We start from the raw sequence: 24,535 nt of genomic DNA, 5'->3' as shown, positions 1-24,535 counted from the left end.
AATCTTCGAGCTAAGAGAGTGCTGATTTTCGATCAGTAGAAACCAGTAGCAAGAACAACCAGATTTCCAGTAGACTTCAACCAAAACTCTAGCAAATTACGGTAAGTGAGCTTACGTATAAATATCTTGAAATAAGTTTTATAATTTTTTTTTAAAGTACAGTTTCTGAATGTTTGATTTCTGATATACGATTTTGAAGCACTGAAACTCCCTAGTGAACTAATGGTAGGAATATATATTCTGAACATTTCTGAATTCTGATTCTGGCCTCACCCCTTAGAGGAAAGAACATATACGGGACTGATATCAATTTAGCCATGAAATTCACTAACGTGCTCAGTGCTTACTAACTCTGATTTCTGTTTTGAATCCTGTGATTTCTGAATTCTGATTCCTGTTCTGAAATTAAGAGTTTTTATATTATTGTATTACTGTTTCTGTTGAAAATGATTTTGAAAACTGGGAGTTATTCCCGCCCCTGCTTACTGAGTGACAACCATATCACTCACCCATCAAAACCATCTCAGATAAGAATACTGAAGAAATGTTAGAAGAAGAGGAGCAGAATCAATTTTGGTGCTGGTGATGAAGATCGTTGTTCTCAGTTCTGATTTATATTTTATATTCCGCTACATCTGTTCAGACATTGTATTTTCTGGTTTTAAATTTTCGCTATAAAACATTATTATTTGAGTTGTATCAGACGATGAATATTCAGTATTATGAATAAAAGACTGGTTTCTGAAATTCTGTACTTTTGAGGCTTGTTGTTGTCGAATGTAAATTTGAGAGCAACGCCGGTGTTGACCAACCCCGTCTCGGGGCGTGACATTGAAGTGGTGTCAGAGCAAAACCAGGTTTCATAATCTGGGGAGGAGGAGCTAGAAATAATAAGTTCTGATAGACTTCTGAAAATAACTTCTAATAAACTACTGTAATAAACTACTGGAATAGACTACTGAAAAGATAGACTAACTATGTACAGTTAGGAAAATCAGTAAGGGAAACAAAGCAGAACTTAATAGATTAATGAGTGTTTCAGCAGCATGTCTAAAATAAGCAGCATATCTGAAATGAGTAGAAAAAAAAAATTCAGTAGACCCAAAAACCAGTAGCCCGAAACCAGAACCAATAAATGGAAATCAGTAGATCTGTATGCAGAAGACTGGGTCAGTAAACCCGGAATGCAGCAGACTGGTTCTAACATTGCTGGAAAAGTAGCAGACTGATTGCAATAGCATCAGTATTGCAATAGACAGTGAATTCCAGCAAGCGCATGCAGTAGATCTTGCAAATGGTATGGAAGTTGAGGTGTTTTTCGCGCAAACTTCGAACGACCATAACTTTTGATCCATAAGGAATTTTTACTATTAAAAGATACCGTTGGAAAGCTCTCGACAAGGAAAACCTAATCTAGAACCAACCTGTCATTCAAGCACCGCCGACGAACCCCAAATTTCTTCGTTTAGATAGTGATATCATCATTTCCGTAAAATTTTCCAATTTCTCGAAACTTTGAAAAATTTTCATTTCTAAACGGCTTAGTATTTTTACACCAGATTTGGTACAATTCATGTTTTTATGCGAAGGATTTTTAGTAAAATTTTCACGCAATTCTGAGACCGAAAAATTTTGAGCTATTTTCTGCTATTGAATGTTATAGGCTTACTGATTCTGTTCATTCCAGTAATTGTCTATAAATTGACCTATACTCTTGAGATCACTTCTGAACCTTGACTCTCAGGTTTTGGATGTAGGATATGACTGACCAGAATAGCTATATTAAGAGCTTAGAGAGGAAGCTAGAGAAACTAAAGGAACATAACTACTGCTTAGAGCTGGACAAAGATGATCGAGCTGATCATTTGAGAGGTGATGTTCAACGTTATGTTCTCTATCTGCATGAAGCAGAAGAGAGGAATAAGAAATCTCAAGAAGAGTTTGAAACCTCTCAAGATACTGTTGCAGAATTAATCGGGTTACGGGATAACTTGGTTGAGAAGATCCTAGTGCTTAAGGATCAAAATCACCAACTTGTGCACCAGCATAACCAGTATAGTGAGCAGACTAATGCTCAGATTCATGAGTTGCAGAGCACTGTTGAAGTTCTTAGTGACCAGAATGCAGTTCTGCACGGTCATATTGAACATCTGCAAGCAATAAAGCAGTAATAGCCAACCATGAAGAAGAACCTGAAGAGGATCCCGAAGAAGAAGTAGAAGTCGAAGAGGATCCTATGGATTTAGATTTGGGAGAAGTGATAGATTAGACTATCAGTAGTAGTTCTTTATAATACCACTTGTTCCATTTGCATTTCTGTTTTCATTTTCGAAGTTCTATTGTAATTGCACTTTCTTGGGAAATCAATAAAATTTATTTTTATCCATTGGTTTCATATTTAATTTTGAGCAATTACTCAATCATTTGATTTTTTTGTTTAGTTCATATTCCGCCAAAACCTTAGAACTTTCATATTTGTAGGATATGGACGGAAGACCAGTAAGAAACAACCGCAATCCTCGTTACAATAACCGCAACAACAACCGCAATGACGAAGATGCACAACAACAACCACCACCAGCAGTGGGCCTCAGTCAGGCGGATCTGATGGCTATAGCCATGATTGTGGCAACCACGTTACAAGGGTTTGTCAACCCTAATGCCAACCAGCCACCGCCACCACCTCCAGCTCAGAATGGGACTAAGCAGCACTATGAGGCTCTCCAAAGAGCAAGATTCCCAAACTTTGATGGAAGTTCCGATCCCGAGGTCGGACAGAATCAGATGAAGGAGGTGGAGAACCATGTTCGACTACTTGAGGTTCCACAAGAGATCAGGGTAGATGTGATTACACCTTTTCTTATCGATAAATCTGCTAAATGGTGGGAAGGAGTCTCACCAGCTATGTTAGAGGCCGAACCTATTAATTGGCAAAGGTTCCGAGAGGCATTCCTGAGGCAGTACTTTCGGACAGCAGTTCGAGTGCAGGAGCTGTCAGAATTTGAAAGCTTGGTTCAAGAAACCAACATGACAGTGGTAGAGTATTCAACCAAGTTCCACTCATTGGGAACTTACTCCCCAACCATCATGGGAGACGAGGCCTGGAAGATTCATCGCTTCAAGAAAGGATTGAACAGCCGCATTCAATCTGCCTTTGCGGTTATCGAGCCCAACAGTTTTGATGAATTAATGGGAGCCTCCATCAGGGCTGAAAATGACATCAAGAGACGTGAAGGTGAGAACAAACTCAAACGTCCTCAATCAAACCAATACCAACCGGGCCAACAATGCAAAAAGCCTAGGTTTCCAAGCAATCAATATACCAGTGTTCCAACCCAAGGAACCACTTCTTCTCAATCAGGCGAAGAAGGAGTCAAGTGCCAAACTTGTGGATTCACTCACACTGGTGAATGCCATAGGAATTCTGGAGCTTGTTTCTGTTGTGGAAAGATGAACCATCGCATGTCTCAATGCCCTCTTCCAGATTCAAGGAATGGTCCAGCAGGTGGAACAACTCCAAAAAAGCCTAAGGAGAACAAGCCAAATGCTCGAGTCTATCCTATCACTCAAGAAGAGGCTGACACCTCCAATGATGTCGTAGCTGGTACCATTTTAATCAATGATATACCTGCTTATGTGTTATTGGATTATGGTGCTACACATTCATTCATGTCTAAGAGATTTGCCAAGAAGTTAGAAGCTAAGCCTGATAACTTAGAAGAACCATATAGAGTAGCAACTCCTGCAAATTGAATTCTAAAAACTCGCACTCTATATCGGGATATTAGTGTTCTCATAGAAGATCAGAATTTCTAGGCAAACCTGATTCAACTAAACATGGTGGAATTCGATGTAATTCTTGGAATGGATTGGTTAGCCAAGAATCATGCTTTAGTAGATTGTCATAGAAAGACGGTAACCATCCAAGCTCCACACCAAGAGAAAATTTTATTTCATGGCAAGACCAAAGAACGAAAGACTCTTCTTTCTGCTTCTCAAACTTGGAAAGCCATTAAAAGTGGAGAAGAAGTTTACCTAGCCCTGTTAAGCGAGGTAAAACAAGAAACTGCACTTGCACTAGAAGAGATTCTTGTAGTACAAGAGTTTCCGGATGTCTTTCCTAAAGAACTCCCGGGCACAATCCCCGACCGTGAAGTGGAGTTTGAGATCAATTTGATTCCTGGGGCTGCACCGATCTCAAAAGCACCATACAGAATGGCCCAGCTGAATTAAAGGAACTCAAGGACCAACTCCAAGATTTGTTGGAAAAGAAGCAAATCCGACCAAGCGCATCTCCGTGGAGAGCTCCTGTTCTGTTTGTGAAAAAGAAAGACGGGAGTATGAGATTATGTATCGACTATAGAGAGTTGAACAAGATTACCGTCAAGAATAAATACCCTCTCCAGAGGATAGATGACCTTTTCGACGAGTTGAAAGGAGCCAAGGTCTTTTCAAAACTCGATCTGAGGTCAGGATACCATCAATTGAAGGTCAAAGCTGAAGATATTCCTAAAACAGCCTTCAAGACGAGATACGGCCATTACGAGTTTACGGTAATACCGTTTGGACTGACCAATGCCCCCGCAGCATTCATGGACCTCATGAATAGAGTCTTCAAACCTTACCTCGATAGTTTTGTGGTCGTGTTCATAGACGACATCCTTGTGTATTCACAAAGTAAGGAAGATCATGAGGAACATCTTCGTCTCACTCTCCAGACGCTTAGAGAAAATAAGATGTACGCAAAATTCAAGAAATGCGAGTTCTGGCTAGAGAGCGTCATATTCTTGGGTCACATAATATCAGCATCAGGAGTATCTGTGGATCCTAAGAAAGTAGCAGCAATCTCAGATTGGCCTAGACCAAAGACTGTAATAGAAATTCGAAGTTTCTTGGGATTAGCAGGCTATTACCGAAAATTTGTTGAAGGATTCTCTTCAATAGCCATACCCCTCACCAAGCTCACACAGAAGAACTCTAAGTTTCAATGGAGTGAAAAATGTGAGCAAAGCTTCGAGACTTTGAAGAAGAAGCTTACCTCCACTCTGGTGTTGGTATTGCCAACTAAAGGCAAAGACTTCACCATGTACATTGATGCATCTAAAGGAGATTTAGGATGTGTACTCATGCAAGAGGGAAGGGTGATTGCATACGCGTCAAGGCAGTTGAAGACGTATGAACAGAATTACCCAACACATGACCTCGAACTAGCTGCAGTGGTGTTCACACTAAAAATTTGGAGACATTATCTTTATGGATCCAAGTGTGAGATTTTCACTGATCACCAAAGTCTCAAGTATTTGTTCACTCAAAAAGAACTAAATATGTGACAGAGACGATGGATTGAACTCTTGAAAGACTACGACATGACGATAAGCTACCACCCAGGCAAAGCCAACAAGGTAGCAGATGCCTTAAGTCGAAAGAATAAGGGTAAGGTAATCCTGGCATCACTTTCAGCACAACCTTGTCTTCGAGAGACAATCAAGATAAGTCAAAATAGGGATTCCGTCTTGGTGAAATTGAAAGAGCAAGCCAAGGAAGGGAAATCACCAGATTTCGAGACAAATAATAAAGGAATCTTGTGGATGAAAGGACGATTGTGTATACCAGACATCGATAACCTTCGACAAGAAGTAATGTCTGAAGCACATAAGTCAAAATTTTCAGTCCACCCTTGAAGTACTAAAATGTACAGAGATTTGAAGAAAAGTTTCTGGTGGAGTGGAATGAAGAAGGATGTGGCAATATTTGTTTCCAAGCGTTTGGTGTGCCAACAAGTCAAAGCAAAACACCAGAGACCTGGTGGACTTCTTCAACCATTAGAAATCCCGGAATGGAAATGGGAACATATTTCCATGGATTTTGTAGTTGGTTTACCAAAATCGAGACAAGGTCATGATGGAATATGGGTAATCGTAGATAGACTCACAAAATCTGCGCATTTCTTACCTGTCCGCATGAACAATAATTTGGACAAGCTAGCCACATTGTTCATGAATGAGATCGTACGATTGCATGGAGTTACAGCTAGCATACTATCCGACGGAGATCCTAGATTTACATCTCGATTTTGGAAGAGCTTTCAACAAGCTATGGGGACTAAAGTTACTCTTTGTACGGCCTATCATACTCAAACTGATGGCTAAACAGAGAGGACAATTCAAACTCTAGAAGATATGCTGAGAGCATGTGCTCTAGACTTCAGTGGTAATTGGAGTGAACATCTGTCTTTAATCGAGTTCTCGTACAATAATGGTTACCACAGCAGTATTGGAAAGGCACCATATGAAGCTTTGTATGGACGAAAGTTTCGATCACCACTGTATTGGGATGAAGTAGGGGAAAAAACCATTGTTGGACCCGAACTAATCCAAGAAACAGTGGATAAAGTTGCTGTGATCAAGGAGAGATTAAAAGCTGCACAAGATCGACAGAAAATTTGGGCTGACTTGAAAAGAAGACCTGTGGAATTCGAAGTTGGAGAAAAAGCTTATGTGAAAGTGTCACTCATGAAGGGTGTAATCCGATTCAATAAGGCTGGGAAACTGAATCCCAGATACATCCGACCGTTTGAAATTCTTGAGAAAGTGGGAACACTTGCTTACAGATTAGCACTTCCACCCGACTTGTCGAGAATTCACAATGTATTCCACGTGTGTCAGAATTATGAAGATACATTTCCGATCCAAGTCATATTCTTGACACTGGACCACTTTTGATTGAAGAAAATTTAAATGAAGAACTGAAATATCAGGAAATTCAATTCGGATTGTGGATAACAAAGACCAAGTATTGAGACGACGAACTATTTCATATGTCAAAGTACAATGGTCCAATCAAACCGAAAGAGAAGCTACTTAGGAATTGGAAGAAAAGATGCGAGAACAATACCCTTATCTCTTTGAGGATCATGTATAGCCAAGTTTCGAGGACGAAACTTCTTATAAGGAGGGAGGGATGTGAGAACCTGAATTTCCAGCAGTAGCTAGCATTTTTGCAATAGCTAGCAAAATTCAGCAGCAAAGCAAAAAGTTCAGCAGAAGCTAACAATTCCAGTGGAAACTAATATTTCAGAAGCTGGTATTTTTCCAGTAGATATAATCCAGCAGCAGACAACAGATAGAATCCAGCAGCAGAAGAGTTCAGTAGCGCGAGATTCCAGCAGACAGTTACTAATTCATCTTATGACTTGTTACTGAAGCATTTAAACAAGGAATAAAGGCTGTTAATATCAGATTATGGTCATTAATGGGGAGGCTAAAAGTCAGAATTTTTGCCTATAAATAGCACCTCAGATCTCTGAAATGGTGTTACACAAATCTTGAGATTATTACTTGAAATTTCGAGCTAAGAGAGTGCTGATTTTCGATCAGTAGAAACCAGTAGCAAGAACAACCAGATTTCCAGTAGACTTCAACCGAAACTCTAGCGAAACTCTAGCAAATTACGGTAAGTGGGCTTACGTATAAATATCTTGAAATAAGTTTTATAATTTCTGTTTTAAAGTACAGTTTTTTAATGTTTGATTTCTGATATATGATTTTGAAGCACTGAAACTCCCTAATGAACTAATGGTAGGAATATATATTCTAAACATTTCTGAATTCTGATTTCTGATCCTGGCCTCACCTCTTAGATGAGAGAATATATAGGGGACTGATATCAGTTTAGCCATGAAATTGACTAACGTGCTCAGTGCTTACTAATTCTGATTTCTGTTTTGAATCCTATGATTTCCGAATTCTGATTCCTGTTCTGAAAATAAGAGTTTTCTGTATATTATTGTATTACTGTTTCTGTTGAAAATGATTTTGAAAACTGGGAGTTATTCCCGCCCCTGATTACTGAGTGACAACCATATCACTCACCCACCAAAACCATATCAGATAAGAATACTGAAGAAATGTTAGAAGAAGATGAGCATAATCAATTTTGGGGCTGGTGATGAAGATCGTTGTTCTCAGTTCTGATTTATATTTTATATTCCGCTGCATCTGTTCAGACATTTTATTTTCTGGTTTTACATTTCCGGGGTAAAACATTATTATTTGAGTTGTATCAGACGATGAATATTCAGTATTATGAATAAAAGACTGGTTTCTGAAATTCTGTACTTTTGAGGCTTGTTGTTTTCTAATGTAAATTTGAGAGCAACACCGGTGTCGACCAACCCTGTCCCGGGGCTTGACACTCATCAACATGCTCACCTGCATCATTCACACCTAATGAGTCTAAACACTCAACACACATGCAACGTTATAACGAATACATATACATAGCAAGCAACAATGAAAAGTACTTTAATAAAAATACGTTTCATGATCTTAAAAGCGTAAACGTAAACATATCGTAAAAGCATAACGAGTCAAAACATCTCATCTTAACTTCATATACTTGTTCATTTTCTTTAATCGAATTCAGTTCGTTAGTTGTGACTTTCGTATCAGCTCTATTTGATGGATCCATCTACATATAACCGTGGTATTCGGCGATGGGGACATCAACGACAGTGTTACCCATCCACTGAGCCTTAGCCTTACTGCTCATCGAATACATATATCGTCACTCACAACCAACTCACTCACAACCAACTCTCATCCTTTCAAAAACATTATCATTTTCATCACTTATAAAAAAAATCATGCATATACGTAAACTTTCCTTTAAATCAAGCATGCAACGTGTTTTTCATAATTTCATAAAAAGTCATATACTTGATAACATAAACATTTAAAAACATGTTAAATTTGTGATCAAGGCGCAGCCAGGACTAAAAACTCGACCCTTGTGCAAAATTACCATTTTGCCACTGGAAACCCTAAATGACCATTTTACCCCTGGACATCAAAATTTAGACCCGAAGTTGACCAAACTCCTCAAAACACCTCAAACATAATAGTAAGAATTTCTAAGATGTAAACTCGAGCCCGTTCCAAAACTTATACGATTCGTTTTAAAACTTGGACCGGGGTCCCGATTTTAGCCCAAATCGACCCGAAACTTAACCAAACTTTTCCCAAATTTGTAGCACAACTTAATCACATCCTAACAGACCTTAAACCATCTAGATCAGTCCACTAAGCCCCTCGAACAGCCCCAACAAGCTGCTGGATTTTTCGGTCCTTTCTAATCCTCAAACCCTAGTCACGCCAAACTCATGATTTATCAATCCTAGCCCTAACCCTCGAGGACCAGCCTTGGACTAGCCCTCCCTAGCCCACCTTAGGACGATCCTGGACCAACCTAACCCCAACTCACAGCACCATGAATGCTGCAAGTCGCAACCACTCTCTAGCCACCAAAACGCACAACCATGACACTCCCTTCATTCATCACCCTCGTGCGACTCTAATGTAAAGACCAGAGGTGTTCGAGCCCTTCCAGGCCATGACTCAGACCCACTAGAGTTTGGTCCAAGTCCTGGAGTCACCCTCGTACCGTCGGCTTTCCCTCCTATCATCCGATCTACCTGAAATCTTGAAAAAAGCTCACGATTCAGGCGATTCCCTCTCAAGCTCGACAACTCGAGACTCCAACACCTATCACACCTTGATCCTCGACGTGTGCAGCCCCTTGCACCACAATCAACAAAATATGAGAATGAAACAAAAGGATTCACTTTCATGTCAAATCTTTGCATAAAAACGAAACCTCAAGATAGATCAATAACTTCTCATGCATTTACATATATTTCAACATATTATTGGCGTGAAGGAAGAGAAAAAGGGGATACATGCGTGCCTTAACGTTTTGACGCTTGAAAATTCGAAGAGGCGGGGAAGGAGCTTTCTTGAAAAAAACTATGGTGCCGAAGCTTGCTGGTGAAAAGAGGAAGAAATGCTGATGTTTTTACAGGAAGGTGTTGCTGGAAAATGAAGTGGGCGGCCAAAATAGGTTTAGGGTTTAGTTTAGATGGTAATTAGGTTAAATAATGTGTACTAATATGCCCTAATTAAAAGTTAAGTGGGCAAAAGGGTTTTGAGCTCATTAATCATTAAAATAAACCCATCAAGCTCAAAAACACTCCCGAAAAATATTTCGTTTAGGTACAATTTTTGAAAATAATGCCCGAACCCTTAAAAAGTCCTCCGAATCGATAAAATTTGCGTACCGGCAAAAAATATAACACAGCGGGTAAAATACCCAACCAAGGTCCATTTTCAAAAAATAATACTTAAAATCATCTCATATTAGATAATTAAAAATAATTATTATATAAAAATATTTTTACTGATTGTCCCCTGTTTCCGTTACCCGTTCGAGCGCGAAATGCAAATTAAAATCTTAATTCATGAAATTTTAAAATACCCATGCAATAACACCTAACCATGCAATATTCATGCATTAAATGCATAAAAATCATTGAACACATATTTTAAATAAAACCCTAGATTGCATGCAATCGGGTTACGTAGTTCGAATTTCTTAGACCTTACAATTCTCCCCCCCCCCCCTAAAACAAAATTTCGTCATCGAAATTTAAAACATAAAGAATAATTCTGGGTAGCGACTCCTCATACCGGCTTCAGTCTCCAAGTAGCATCCTCCTCGGGATGATTCAAACACTTGACTTTGACCATGTGGTTCACTTTGTTCCGGAGCTTCCTCTCCTGTCTATCTAATATCTGAGTGGGTCTCTCCTCGAAAGACAGGTTCGGTGTCAGCTGAAGTGGCTCATAGTCCAGTACATGCGAAAGATTCGACATATACTTCCGCAACATAGAGACATGTAACACATTATGAACTCCCTCTAGATTCGGCGATAATGCAATTCTGTAAACGAGTATCCCAACTTCCTCCAAGATCTCAAACGGCCCTATGAATCTATGACTGAGCTTGTCCTTCTTCCCAAATCTCATCACACCCTTCATCGGTGCGAATTTCACGAACACATGATCCCCTACGACAAACTCAAGATCTCTGTGCCACTGATCTGCGTAACTCTTCTACCTGCTCTGAGCGTTCTTCATCCTGTCTCGAATCTTGGCCATCAACTCTGCAGTCTGACTGACAATATCCGGACCAATTTTTACTCTCTCTTCTACCTCGTCCCAATACACTGGGGACCTGCACTTCCTCCCATATAATGTCTCATATGGAGCCATACCGATCGATGCTTGATAACTGTTGTTGTACGTGAACTCTACAAGAGGTAATTTCGGCTCCCAACTACCCTGGAAGTCGATCACACACGCTTTGAGCAGATCCTCCAATGTCTGAATCACCCTTTCTGACTGTCTGTCGGTCTGAGAATGGAAGTCAGTACTGAATAGCAGCTTAGTACCCAAAGCCTAATGCAGACTTTTCCAGAATGCAGACGTGAACCTCGGATCCCTATCTTACACGATGGACACTGGAATCCCATGCAGTCTAACTATCTCTCTGATATACAGCTCTGCGTACTGAGTCATGGCGAAAGTCTTCCTGATCGATAAAAAGTGTGCTGATTTAGTAAGCCGATCAAATATCACCCAAATGGCATTATACTCACCAGTTGTCCTCGGAAGCACTGTAACGAAATCCATGGCAATATTATCTCATTTCTACTTGGGAATAGGGAGTGGTCTCAGCTTTTCTGCAGGTCTCTGATGCTCCGCCTTAACCTGCTGACATGTCAAACACTCGGAGACAAAACGCAAAATATCCCTCCACCAATAAAGAGACTGAAGATCATTATACATCTTCGTACTTTCTGGATGGATGGCGTACGGGGTAGTGTGGGCCTCACTCAAGGTATCTGCTCTCAAGGAATCACTGCTAGGAACCCATAGTCTGTCCTTATGTCTGACTATGCTATCCACAACTGTATACAACCTTCGGCCCTTAGCCTCATCCCTCTGTCTCCACTTCTGTAACTGCTCATCAGAAGTATCCCTGCCTGAATTCTTTCTCTCAGTGTCGACTGCACTGTAAGGGTAGAAAGACTAAGGGCACTGCCCCTAGCATAAACTGCAAGCTCAAACCACTGAATCTCTGCCTACAATGTTCTCTATACTGACAACTGAGTGATCACTGCAGTCTTCCTGCACAGGGCATCTGCAACTACATTAACCTTGCCCGAATGGTAGCTAATGTTGCAGTCATAATCCTTCACTAGCTCTAGCCAACTTCGCTGTCTCATGCTCAGGTCTTTCTATGTGAATAAGTACTTCAGACTCTTGTGGTCAGTGAAAATCCTGCACTTCTCTTTATACAGATAATGTTTCCAAATTTTCAAGGCAAATACCACTGCCGCTAGCTCGAGGTAATGAGTCGGATAATTCTGTTCATTGACCTTCAACTATCGGGATGCATAAGATATAAATCTGTCATGATGCATCATTACTGCGCCCAAACCGAGTTTCGAAGCATCTGTATATACCACAAACTCTCTTCGCCCTGATGGCAAAGCTAGAACTGGTGCCAGGGTCAACGCCTGCTTCATTTTGTTAGAAATTTCCTGTTACTCCGGTCCCCCAATAAACTTGAAATTCTTCTTCGTCAAGGAGGTCATAGGCACTGCAATAAATGAGAAGCCTTGAATAAACTTCCTGTAATATCCAGACAATCCCAAGAAACTACGGATTTCTGTCACGCTCTTAGGCACTGGCCAATCTCTGACTGCCTCAATTTTACTGGGTCGACCTCTATACCATCCTGAGATACAATATGGCCCAAGAATGCCACTCTGTCTAGCCAGAACTCGCACTTACTGAACATGGCATACAGTCATATGTCATGTAAAGTCTGTAGTATGGTCCTCAGTTGCTGACTGTGCTCCTCTCTGCTCTTCGAATAGATCAGGATGTCGTCAATGAAAACTATGACAAACTGATCCAAATATGGCTGAAACACGCCATTCATGAGATCCATAAAGATCGCTAGCGCGTTAGTCAAACCGAAAAGCATCACCAAAAGCTCATAGTGCCCATAACGCGTCCTGAATGCCGTCTTATGCATGTCAGGCTCTCTTACTTTCAGCTGATGCTATCTAGATCGGAGATCTATCTTCGAGAATACCGATGCTCCCTGAAGCTGATCAAATAAATCCTCGATCCTGGGTAGTGGATACTTTGTTCTTGACTGTGACACGATTCAGCTCCCTGTAGTCAATGCAAAGTCGCATGCTGCCATCCTTCTTCTTAACAAACAGTACTGGTGCGCCCCACGGAGAAAAGCTAGGGCGAATGAAACCCTTATCTAGCAAGTCTTATATCTGATCCTTCAGTTCTTTCATCTCTGCAGGTGCTAGATGATAGGGTGCCTTAGAAATAGGCACGGTACCTAGCATGAGCTCGATAGAAAAGTCCACCTCCCTATCCGATGGAATGCCTGAAACGTCGTCTGGGAAAACACTGGGCAAGTCCCTGACAATTTCGACCTCCTCGAGCCTCTAACTGACTGTCTCTGACATTGTCAAAATGCTGGCCAAAAACGCCTGGCATCTTCTCCTCATGAGCTTCCTCGCACAGATGCAAGAAATGATGTGCAGTATCTGCTGATGTCAGGTTGCCTCAAATATAAATGGCTTGCCGCTGGGCGGTTGGACAGATATTGATGAAACGTCCACTACTCATTTTTATTTAAAATGTACTAGAATTTTTTTTTTTTCTATTCTACTCATTCGGCCGAATATATACATATACATATATATAAAAATATTTTTAAAATAACTTTGCACCATTTAAAAATAAAACAACCAACTATATTTGAAAATCCAAAAGAAAGAATTCAAAACATAAAATCGTCAATCGTTTACCAAACCTAACTTTGCAATATTGCAAAATAAAACTAACTCTAACATCCTCTCAAAAACCTCTCACAAGCATCATAAAAGTCATAAAAATCTTTAACGTAAAATTAAATCATAAACTTATTTTAAATTGTGGAAAGCTAGCACTGATCCTCGGGTTATGTCCACCTTCGGTCCAGCAAGATCAATCACCAATGCCCTCAACAACATCAATATCACGCTCACCTGCATCGATCACACCTAGTGAGTCTATTGACTCAGCAACCTTAACCATGATAGCAAGTAATACATGTACAACCACCAGCAACAGAAAAAATACTTTTACTTAAATACTTTTCAAGAACATGCTTAATCATAAACATTTTTTCCTTTTTCATCATATACATATACATTTTTTTTATTGAATTTGGATAGTTAATTGTGACTTTCGTATCCGGTGAAGGTCGATGGATCCGTCTACGTGTAACCAAAGTACTGGGTGGCGGGGACATCAGCGACACTCTCACCCTTCAACTGAGCCTTGGCCTTACATATCATCATAATCATCATATCATCGTATTAGTCACAATCACTTCACCTCCTTCAACTTTTCGTATTTTCATCACTTATAAAAATTTAAGCATATATAAATCATTTTTCATTTAAACCAAGCATGCAATATGTCTTTTGCCAATAATATTTCATCATATCATTTCATAAACACTAAAAATAAGCATATTAACATATTTTACAGCATTCAGGGCACTTCCAGGATGTCTACTATTTTTCATGTGTAAAATGATTGTTTTATCCTTGGACATATAATTTCTGAATTTTGACTTTTTCTTACTTTCATTGACTCTAGACCATCCCAAATAATTATTTAAGCTTAAATTAAATTTCTAATATTTTTGTTTAGCTTAAATTCAGGCATTCGATTTAATTTCATATTATTTAATTCCTAGAGCGTTTAATTCGCGAATTAACTTAAACTTTAATATTTTAATCTCAATCTTTAAACATAGACTTTTCATGTAACATCTACCATTTTAAAAAGTGCGGAAATATATTTTTTTTAAAAGCTCACATTTTGAAAATAAGCGTTTGAATATTTTTGCATGCATGCAGTCCTACTTAAAATACCATGTAAAAATAATCATAAGTAATTACCAATAAAAATGTAACGAAGCAAAGACGAGTAAAAATGTTACATCGAACAGTAAAATAAAACATCGTATAAAATGCCCATATCATCTCAAATCGTAAAATCATAAATGTGCGGAAAAACATGAGGTCTTCGGGTCGTGTCGCCCACCAGGTCTGCCGACTCAGAGTTCTTCACCTCCAGTCCCCTCGACATCAAACTCACCTGCATCACACATGCCTATTGAGTCTAAAGACTCAACAGACCCGTAGCATAAATAACAAGTACATATATACATGGCACACAGCAGTGAAAAATAACATACTAAACATACCTTTTATGAACTTTAAAAACATAACATAAACGTGTCGTGTAAAATCATGACGTGTCAAAACAGCTCATCGTTAATCATCATTCATCATTCAGTGAATTCAGTTCATTAGAGGTGACTATCGTACATCGTTATTTATGATGGATCCATCATACATAGAATCGCGGTACCCGGCGGCTGTCGGACATCAGTGATAAGATTACCCATCCACTGTGCCTAGGCTTCATCAACATCATTTACACTAGCCACCGAGGCACACGCGTTGCGTGTGTCATGATTATATGAGGCTAATATAATAAACCTTCATGATTTTACAACACCATGAGTGTAAAAAAAAAAATTTACTTGATCCAAGAGAAGTAAGGGATTCCAAAGCTTAAATAAATATGCCAAAACTCAAATTGTTACCTCACATGATATAAGTGTTGATCTTCAAAAATAATATTATTTTGAGCAATAATATCATATCATGTGAAATAATGATAGAATTCAATGTAAAATAATTAAACAAATAGTCAAAAAATTGTCTAAAAAACATGAGAATATCATCGCACTAAAATTTATTGAATATCAAAACATAAAATTTTTCTTTTACATTCATCTAATAAATTCAAAAATAAAAAATGAAGTTGTACATATCTTTAAACATGCTCAGCTGGCATATAAAAGTTCAGATTTTGATATCAGGACTCTGCTAGATCTTGAAACATTTGAGTTTAATATTTACCAAACAAACTGTAAATTTGTCTGTAAAGATTATAATAAGACAATGTCTAAGAAGCCCTAATATAATGATTTATTGAATCTGTTGAGAATATGTGAGAGATTAGATCATAAGATCTTGAAGCTCGTAATAAATATATTATCTCACCTGCAAGATCAAAACGTACAGACGAATATGATATGACCATTAATATAATGCAACATAATAAATGATAGGTCATAAACTAATTCACTGTTAAAAACAAACCAGATGAAGATGGGGGCGAGTAGATCTGATCGATTGAATTGAGTATGTCATTTATACAAATACTTTGTTTGCAACCAGTATCCTTCAACTTTTGAGGAAAAAAACACAAAAGCAATTCATAATCAGCAAAGAAATTCAACTTAAGCCAACAATAAAATAATACTAAATAATATGTTTATCCATTAGTCACTACCCAAGTACTGTTTAAATTTGATTCAATAAATATAGAAAGTATAGTAGCGATGCAAAAAAATGGTTATTCGGGTTGCGTGATAAGATAGAGGATGAGAAATAGATAATCATGGGCAGAGATAAAAACATGTACATAATAGATGGTGCCACATATAGATGAATGTGGTTGAACATAGATATTGGAATTTATTAGCATCCCCCAAATACTAACGTTGAAACATGTAATATGTATTTAATGATTATTTTAATTAATTGTACATATTTTTATTAAAAAAAATTAGAATAAAGAGAATTGACTTACTCACAATTAATTATTCTCTATTAGGTAGCAATACGTATTTGAAAACCACGTTTCTTGTGAATACTCCAGATTGACGATCTAAATTCCCATCTTTTACCAGCATTTTTGTAGAATTTTGTGAGACTCCTCTTGAAAGTGCCACATATAGCTGACCATGGCTGAACACATGGTTTTGCAAAAATATGCCAATATTTGGGATTGTTTGAACTTGTGCCTTGTTTATTGTCAGAGCAAAACTAAGCCTTATGGGAAACTGTTGACGTGTCAACTCAAATGGTAATCCAGAATTATCTTCACTTTTCAAGGGCATTCTATGTAGAAAGAATCTAGTACCCTTGTGAGGACCTGTTATGATCTCAGCATCTATAAAATTTCTACCAAGACTGCTGCATATTAATCTTGTTCCATTGCATAGACCAAGTTCGGGCGCAACATTTCTCAAGAGCATGATAGGACTTCCTACTTTCAATATGATTTTATGTGGTGGCAAACCACTTGGACAAAGAGAATTGAGAAATTCTTCTTGAAAGAGATTGTGATTGTCGTCTTCTACACTATCCCAAGAGGTATACTCTTTTTCCTCTTCAGGAAACTTGATAATGAGCATTTGATTAATATTGTCGACATCAACATATTTTGGTGTGATGATGGCTCTATCAACCATATAGTTTTCATCGTTAACATGATTTATCATATTAGGAAAAACAGAATCAATCAACATCTGAATTTATTGTTCTCCTTCCCATTGTATGATAATTGAATCGGGTAATTTTATGAAATCACGATTCACAGTATGCTGCAATCCATCACCTATGCGCAAGAAAAATTGCGAGAAGTCAATATCTTGAGCAGCTCTCATATTTACTGAAGGTGTATTAGCTTTACACAATGCCAGAATGTTGACCTTGAAATACTTGCAGCAATTTGTTCTGCCTTGGACCCTCGTTTAACAACAGGTAACACTTGTCAAAAATCGCCACCAAAAACCATTGTCTTCCCTCCAAACGCTATTTGCTTTTCCATAATATCTTGGAAACTCTTACTAACGGATTCAAAAGCATAGAGATTTGCTATTGGAGCCTCGTCCCATACTATAGCTGATGCACGCCTTATTAGATCTGCAAGTTCTGATTGTTTTTTCTATTTGGCACAATGTAGATGATGTTGGTCTAAGTGGAATTAGAAAACGTGAATGTGCAGTTCTTCTACCTTGCAACAATGTTGCAGCTATTCCAGATGTTGCTACTGCAATTATAATTTTACCCATTTTTCTCAAATGTGCCAAAATTGAGCGGTATAAAAAAGTCTTACCAGTACCTCCTGGACCATCAATGAAGAAAAGTTTTGATTGGTTATGTATAATACTTTCTATGATGGTGTCAAACGCAATCCTCTGCTGAGCATTCAAACGTTCAATAGATCTCAAATCATCATAAGAAATATGATAAGAAAGCTCATCCTCAATTATTCTTGGTATTGTTATCTTCTAAAAACTCAGCACTTATTGATGGCAAATCAAAATCATCAACTTTCTTTTTGTACTGATGCAACAACCTTCGTATCTCAAGCAATAACTTATTGATGATTAAGTTATTTGACGAAATTTCTCGAACATAATCTTCACACATGCAAGGATGGAACTCATCCCAGAGTTCTTGAACTGTTGTTGGTTGACAGAACACCAGTATGGATACAAATAACCTTCTAAATGAAGATGACATTTTAACAGAACGTGCTTCTTCCAGAAATTTTTTTACATAATCATCCTGTTGAAGAAGTCCTCTCATTTGAGCAGACTCCTTAAATGTTGATTATGTTACCCCATTCACAGTCATCAGATCTCCAAAAGATGTTGGGCCCCTGACATGGTTTAAAAGGATACGGAGATAAAACCTCTCACCTTCAGATGGTGACACAACATATACTCTCCCAACCACTTTATTGTTGCTTCTTCGACGAATCCATTTTTTTCAGATTTTATCCGTGTGTAATATTGTGGAAATTCTTGATATAAATACTTTCCAATCAAGTCAGGATCACAATTTATTTTGAAAAATTGTGTAAGCATAGTCTTTGAGTTGTCATCATCTGCTAGTAGATCACTTACATGTTGTTGGGGGTAAAAATAAACCAAATGTTGGTTTGGTTTATGTACTTGTAACCTAATGACTGAAGGATACATCCTACTGAACTCAAATGAGAAAATCTGCCACAATGCTTCAGTCGCACAAATCCACCTTCCATCCACGTATTGTTGGATTTCATCACAATTTTGCCCATTTCGTAACTCTAGTGTGACTCGATCAGGACCTTTATGGATGTACTTGTATATGTACTTGACATATTTAATCCCTCCACATACTTCAACATTAATATGACAATCATATTTTAATAAAAGCCATGGATTGTATGGGACAACCCAACCATTATCAATGAAGACATTGTCATTGTTGTTAATTGATACTTGACCACCTTCACATCTTCGATACAAAGGATATGAATCATTTCCTCTAGATGTGTATTCCACAAATGGCTTTGGAAAGTTCTTCTTACATTTACCATTTACCATGCATGGACAATTTGGATTGATTGATCCACTTGGCCCATGTATCATATGGTGGACACATGCTTTGTGTAGATTGGGTTCTTCTGTTTGTGAAGGTATTTCAGCACGAACAATTGAGCCAAAGTGATCGGGAGTACACAACTTGTCATTATTTTCAAATATGACCAACATATGAACATGCGGAATCCCTCTTTTTTTGTAGAGCCCAAAATCCAGTACACGTAAAACTCATGCACTTATTTAATTGTTAGTTCATTTAATTGAATTTCAAAATGAGATTTAGCCATGAATGATTTATTTGAATGCATTATTTTAAATTATTCATGTTTATTTGATGCACGTTAAAATTTTTTTTTTCGAGTTTCATGTTTCAGGCGATTATTCGATGCGGCATCGAGGGAAAAGACTGGCGACGATTTTGGCAATTTAAAATGTGGTATTTTATTTTAAGTTGAGAATGGAACATTTTAAATAATTTATTTAGTTTAACAATTTAAAAGCCTTATTTATGTGGTTAGTGATTTAAGAGTTTAAAACTTTTAAAATTAGCATTTTGTGTGTGTTATTTTAAATTAAGAGTTTGTTTAAAATTAGTGTGGGTTAAACTTTTTATTAGTATTTTTATTAGTTAAATTAGCACTAATGACTCCTAATTAAACACACACACACGTTAATACTATATTCACCCACACACACACTTTTTGACACACTAGAAACGGTATAACACACACACACAAGTTTCAATTAAGAATTTTATTATTTTGAGAAGAGAAATATTAGGGTTCTTAGTCTTGAGAGCAGCCGCCCCTTCCCTCTGTAATTTCCAGCGAGGTTTCGTCATTTTGTTGCAAGAAAAATCGAGCCACGTTCGTCCCGGATCAACCTCGCATCTTTCCCCGCGTCGGTATCGTCGTTTCGGTATTTTTAATTATCACAAGGCACGTATAATCTGTTTTTCCTGCGTCGATCTTGTCATAGTATTTATTTTGATGTGTTATGTATGAAATCATGTGTATAATATGTAGTAGTTTGAGCAGAAAAATTATTTGATGTGTTTTGAAGAAATCCCTTGATCTGAAAACTTAAATTTTACTGTATTTTGATTTACTGTGATTTTTCAGCCGAGAATCTGAGAAAAGTTTCAATACAAAAAACGTAGAACTTTTTGATACCTTTGATTTGATATAAGATTCAAAATTTTTGGATGAAAATTTAGTGAATTATGGTGTTTTTCGTGGGACTGCTCAAGCTGCGATTTTTACGTAAATTGTGTTCTTGAAGTTATTTGTTAAAGGCTTCGTTGGAAATCGACGGGTAATCGCTGCTACGTTTAGGTAAGTCAAGAATGATATTGGGATTATTATGTGGTGTCTGATTTTGTGTCGTTAGGCTCCAAGTGGAATCAAGAGTCGTAGGAAGAAAAATGGTGTTGAATTTCGAGTTGTGTCGTTGGTTGTTGCTCGTCGCTCTTGGGAACAATTTTAATGATTTACTTGGGTTTGGTACAATGTCGTAGCGTCCTACGATGGGTCTCGAGGTGTCGATTCATAGCCATTTGGGTTGGTTGAGGAGAATGAATTATCATGTCAAGTTTTTCACGCAGGTTTCGACCTTCAGTGCCCAGCCGGACCCCCACACGGACCAGGGCACGGGGTCCGTGCCTTTGTTTCCTTCGAGTAGCCATTTTTGCGAGCTGACACGGACCCCCACACGGACCATGGCACGGGGTCCGTGCCTTTGTTTCCTTTCGGTGTCAAAATGTGCGAAGCTACCCGGACCCCTACACAAACCCGAGCACGGGGTCCGTGTCCTTCCTTCTTTTCGGTAGGTCTTTTAGCGAACCTACACAAACCCATACAGGGACCCGGGAACGGGGTCCGTGCACTCAAGTTTCTGGGAAAAGTTAATGTTTGCTTTCGGGTTTGATGTCATGGTTTAGTGCAAGGATTATCAAGGTCGAATCATTGGAAATTTTAGAATGTCCTAAGAAATGATTGAGCTTGAGAGTAAGCACGACAATTACGTCTAAGCTATGCAAGTTAAGTATGCAATTTCATGTTAGTATGTGCAGCAACGGCTCCAGTCGAAGTCCAACGTATCCCTCAACGCCAAGTAAGTATGTTCGACGTGCAAAGAAAATATTTTCAAGTTTTTGAGGTATGTTGATTGTCTTGTGAACAAATTATGTTTAGGATTGGAAAGCGTTAAATTATGAACGGGGACCAATTCGCCCGTTAAATTAAGAACGGGTTTAGATCGAGATTGGAAAGCGTTAAATTATGAACGTGGACCAATTAGCCCGTTAAATTATGAACGGGGATCTCATGTATGTGGCTGTGGATACGTCCCTGTCATCCCAGTACTGTGGTTAGTCTGATCAGGCGGTTATGTTATGGGTCACTTGCTTTGAAATATGCCTCTACGCAAAATGATGAAGTTATGTATGTTCTAGTATGCAAGCATGTTTAAGAAAAGTTTTATGTTTATGGCACGTCTATGTATGTATGTACATATGTTCAAGCTTTTGATATGCAAGTTCAAGTTTTAAGTCTGTAAGCTCTATTTTGAAGTTGCATGTGGTTTTATTACGTATTATTCGTTACTTGTAGTTTATACGTGTTGAGTCTTTAGACTCACTAGACTTGATCGATGCAGGTGAGGATGTTTATGAGGAGGCTGGAGGTGGGGACCAAGGAGCTGGCTTAGACTGAGCGGGAGGCTAAACCCGAGGACTGCCATGTTTTAAGTTTTTTGAAAACATTTATTTCTTATGTCAAACTTTGAATTTCAAATCTTTTGTTGCAACAACTTGAGAGACGTACAGTTTTACTTCTTTTATCGAATTTTTTTATGTTCACTTTTTATTTAAGAAAATTTTTAATTCTTCCGCAAATTTTAAGTAGAAAAAGTACGGTACGTTACAGTTGGTATCAGAGCGGTGTTCTTGTAAAGGGTTACGCCTACTGCCAGTCGCAAGAAGCTCACGAAGTCACACCTCAAGTCTGTAATTTTTAAAGTTTTGCATTATGTATGTAGTAAGCATTGAATCATGATTTCAGCATGTCCATATTTTAAGTTTAGATTTCGTGCATCTTATGATATTACTATTATATTCATGCATATTGGGTTTACGTGTTGGGTAAATCGTTGGAACAGTATGCCTCCCAGACGTGTGATTAACCGGGAAGTTAGGGACGAGAACAGAGAGCATCGAGATGAGGAGAGGGTCACTCCTCCTCGTCCACCTCCAGATATGCAGGCGCAGATGCTTGCAGGTATGACGCAGTTTTTTGCGCAGTTTACGGGAAACCAGACTGCAGTTAATGTAGAGGCGAGGCCCCGACCAGAGGCTGTGCATGAAAGTTTTAGGAGGATGGATCCTAAGGAGTTCTCGGGGACTACTGACCCGATGATAGCTGAGGGATGGATTAAGCCCATCGAAGTAATCTTTGATTTCATGGAGCTGGCAGATGCAGACCGAATCAGGTGTGCCACATTCCTTCTAGCAGGGGATGCCAGACGGTGGTGGGAGAGTGCATCAGTGTCAGTGAATTTGCGAACACTGACTTCGGATGGTTTTAAGGAGTTTTTCTACTCCAAGTACTTCACTGAGGAAGTACGCTCCCGATTGACTAAGGAGTTCATGGCGCTGCGACATGGAGACAGACAACAGCGTGGCAGACTTCGTCTGGAAGTTTGAGAGGGGGTGTTACTTTGTGCCCCTGATAGCTAATGATGCCCGGGAGAAGTTGAGGCATTTTATGGATGGATTGCGGCCAGTCATGCGCCGTGACGTTTGAGTTGCTGGTCCTGCTACTTACTCAGTTTCCGTAGCGAGAGCTTTGGCGGTAGAGCAAGATCAGCGAGACAGTGAGGCTGACAGGCAGGGCAAGAGGCCCTATCAGGCACCACCGCAGCACCAACAGCAGCAGCATCAGTGACACCAGCATAAGAGGCCTTACCAGGGGCTGCCAGGGAAGAAACCTTATCAGGGACCGCCTAAGGGCAAGGGTCCGATTCAGCAGCAGGGGGCGCCTCAGAAGCCCGCTGTTTTCCCAGTGTGTCCTAAGTGCAACCGCCAGCACCCGAGGCAATGTTTATATGGATCGGGCAAGTGTTTTAAATGTGGAGCCAGTGACCACATGCTGAAGGAGTGCCCACAGTGGAAGCAGCCAACTGAAGGAAGAGTGTTCGCCATGCATGCACAAGAAGCAAACCCAGACACGACTTTGCTCACCGGTAAAATTTTCTACCTAAGCTCAGTATTATTTTTGCCTTGCATGTTTTGAATTTTATTTGGGATTGTTAAGGTGCTAGTAATATTTTTGAGTGATTTGGGATAGTAATTTTCTACTACGCTTGAGGTTAATGTTAGAATTTTTGGGGATATAAGTTTGTGTTGTGCTAACGTCCCTCAGGAAATATTTTTATTAAGAGAATAGCAACTCAGGCCCTGATAGACTCAGGAGCCACCCATTATTTCATATCAGAGACGTTCGCCAGCCACTTGGATATCAAGATGATTGGTCTCCACGTGAATTACTCATTGACAGTCCCATCAGGGGAAGAATTATCAGCTACTAGTGTGGTCAGGGACATTGATCTGGAACTGCAAGGCCACCTAGTCTATGCCTACTTGATCGTCTTGCCAATGCCGGAATTTGATATTATCTTGGGTATGGACTGGTTGACAAAGAACAGAGTCTTGATCGACTGTCAGAATAGATCAGTTTTGGTTAGACCATTGGGCATGGAGCAGTTTCTGTTTGAACCAGCCAGATGAAGAAGTTTCCCTCGTATGATCTCCTGCATGCAGGCTAGGAGACTTATTTCTAAGGGATGTCAGGCTTTCTTGGCCAGCATCGTATCCACACCTGACATGACCACTCAGTCGTTATCAGACGTGCCAGTAGTCAGAGACTTCCCAGACGTATTTCCCGATGAAGTCACAGGTCTTCCACCAGAGAGAGAGGTGGAGTTTGCTATCGATCTTATGCCAGGCACAGTGCCAATCTCTGAGGCATCGTACCGACTAGCTCCAGCTGAGATGCTAGAACTTAAACAGCAGATACAGGAGCTTCTTGACAAGGAATTTATTCGCCCTAGTTTCTCTCCATGGAGCGCACCAGTGCTGTTCGTAAAGAAGAAGGATGGGAGCATGAGGCTGTGTATCGATTACCGAGAGCTGAACAAGGTAACGATCAAGAACAAATACCCACTTCCAAGGATCGAGGACTTGTTCGATAAGTTGCAGGGAGCTTCAGTGTTCTCTAAGATAGATCTTCGATCGGGGTATCATCAGCTGAAGGTGAAAGAT

General features: G+C 39.2%; 4 protein-coding genes across 7 annotated transcripts in view; 1 reads left to right on the top strand and 3 right to left on the bottom strand.

The window, feature by feature from the left end:
- The first annotated feature begins 2,484 nt into the window (after positions 1-2,484).
- LOC140971537 (uncharacterized) lies at positions 2,485-3,753 on the top strand. Its single transcript, XM_073433851.1, has one exon. The coding sequence runs from the start codon at positions 2,485-2,487 to the stop codon at positions 3,751-3,753; it is 1,269 nt and encodes a 422-aa protein (XP_073289952.1).
- Positions 3,754-9,328: 5,575 nt separating this feature from the next.
- Positions 9,329-10,874, bottom strand: LOC140971508 (uncharacterized). The gene is made up of 2 exons (XM_073433805.1): positions 10,524-10,874; positions 9,329-9,472 (listed from the first exon to the last, which is right to left on the bottom strand). Exons 1-2 carry the CDS (start codon positions 10,872-10,874, stop codon positions 9,329-9,331), a joined length of 495 nt encoding a protein of 164 aa, XP_073289906.1.
- Positions 10,875-10,949: 75 nt separating this feature from the next.
- On the bottom strand, positions 10,950-12,427 carry LOC140971501 (uncharacterized). The gene is made up of 5 exons (XM_073433792.1): positions 12,365-12,427; positions 12,230-12,283; positions 12,003-12,136; positions 11,634-11,910; positions 10,950-11,249 (listed from the first exon to the last, which is right to left on the bottom strand). The coding sequence occupies exons 1-5, from the start codon at positions 12,425-12,427 to the stop codon at positions 10,950-10,952; spliced, it is 828 nt and encodes a 275-aa protein (XP_073289893.1).
- Positions 12,428-15,837: 3,410 nt separating this feature from the next.
- Positions 15,838-24,535, bottom strand: part of LOC140981637 (uncharacterized) — a 29,926-nt gene continuing 21,228 nt past the window's right edge. For 3 of the 4 annotated variants that reach the window (XR_012176110.1, XR_012176111.1, XM_073448060.1), the window contains 2 exons: positions 16,160-16,247; positions 15,838-16,060 (listed from right to left, as the gene is read on the bottom strand). Coding sequence is in view for 1 of the 4 variants with exons in the window: in XM_073448060.1 (XP_073304161.1) it covers positions 16,207-16,247 (41 nt within the window). In the remaining 3 variants the exon portion in view is untranslated. The remainder of the gene's footprint in view (positions 16,061-16,159; positions 16,248-24,535) is intronic. The other variant, XR_012176112.1, reaches the window with a different exon arrangement.

The sequence above is a fragment of the Primulina huaijiensis genome, chromosome 1 (assembly GCF_012295235.1).
Source record: "Primulina huaijiensis isolate GDHJ02 chromosome 1, ASM1229523v2, whole genome shotgun sequence".
In the NCBI taxonomy this organism is placed as follows: Eukaryota; Viridiplantae; Streptophyta; class Magnoliopsida; order Lamiales; family Gesneriaceae; genus Primulina; species Primulina huaijiensis.
The sequence above is the reverse complement of the archived record's forward strand: the minus strand, read 5'-3'. Positions and strand labels throughout refer to the sequence as shown.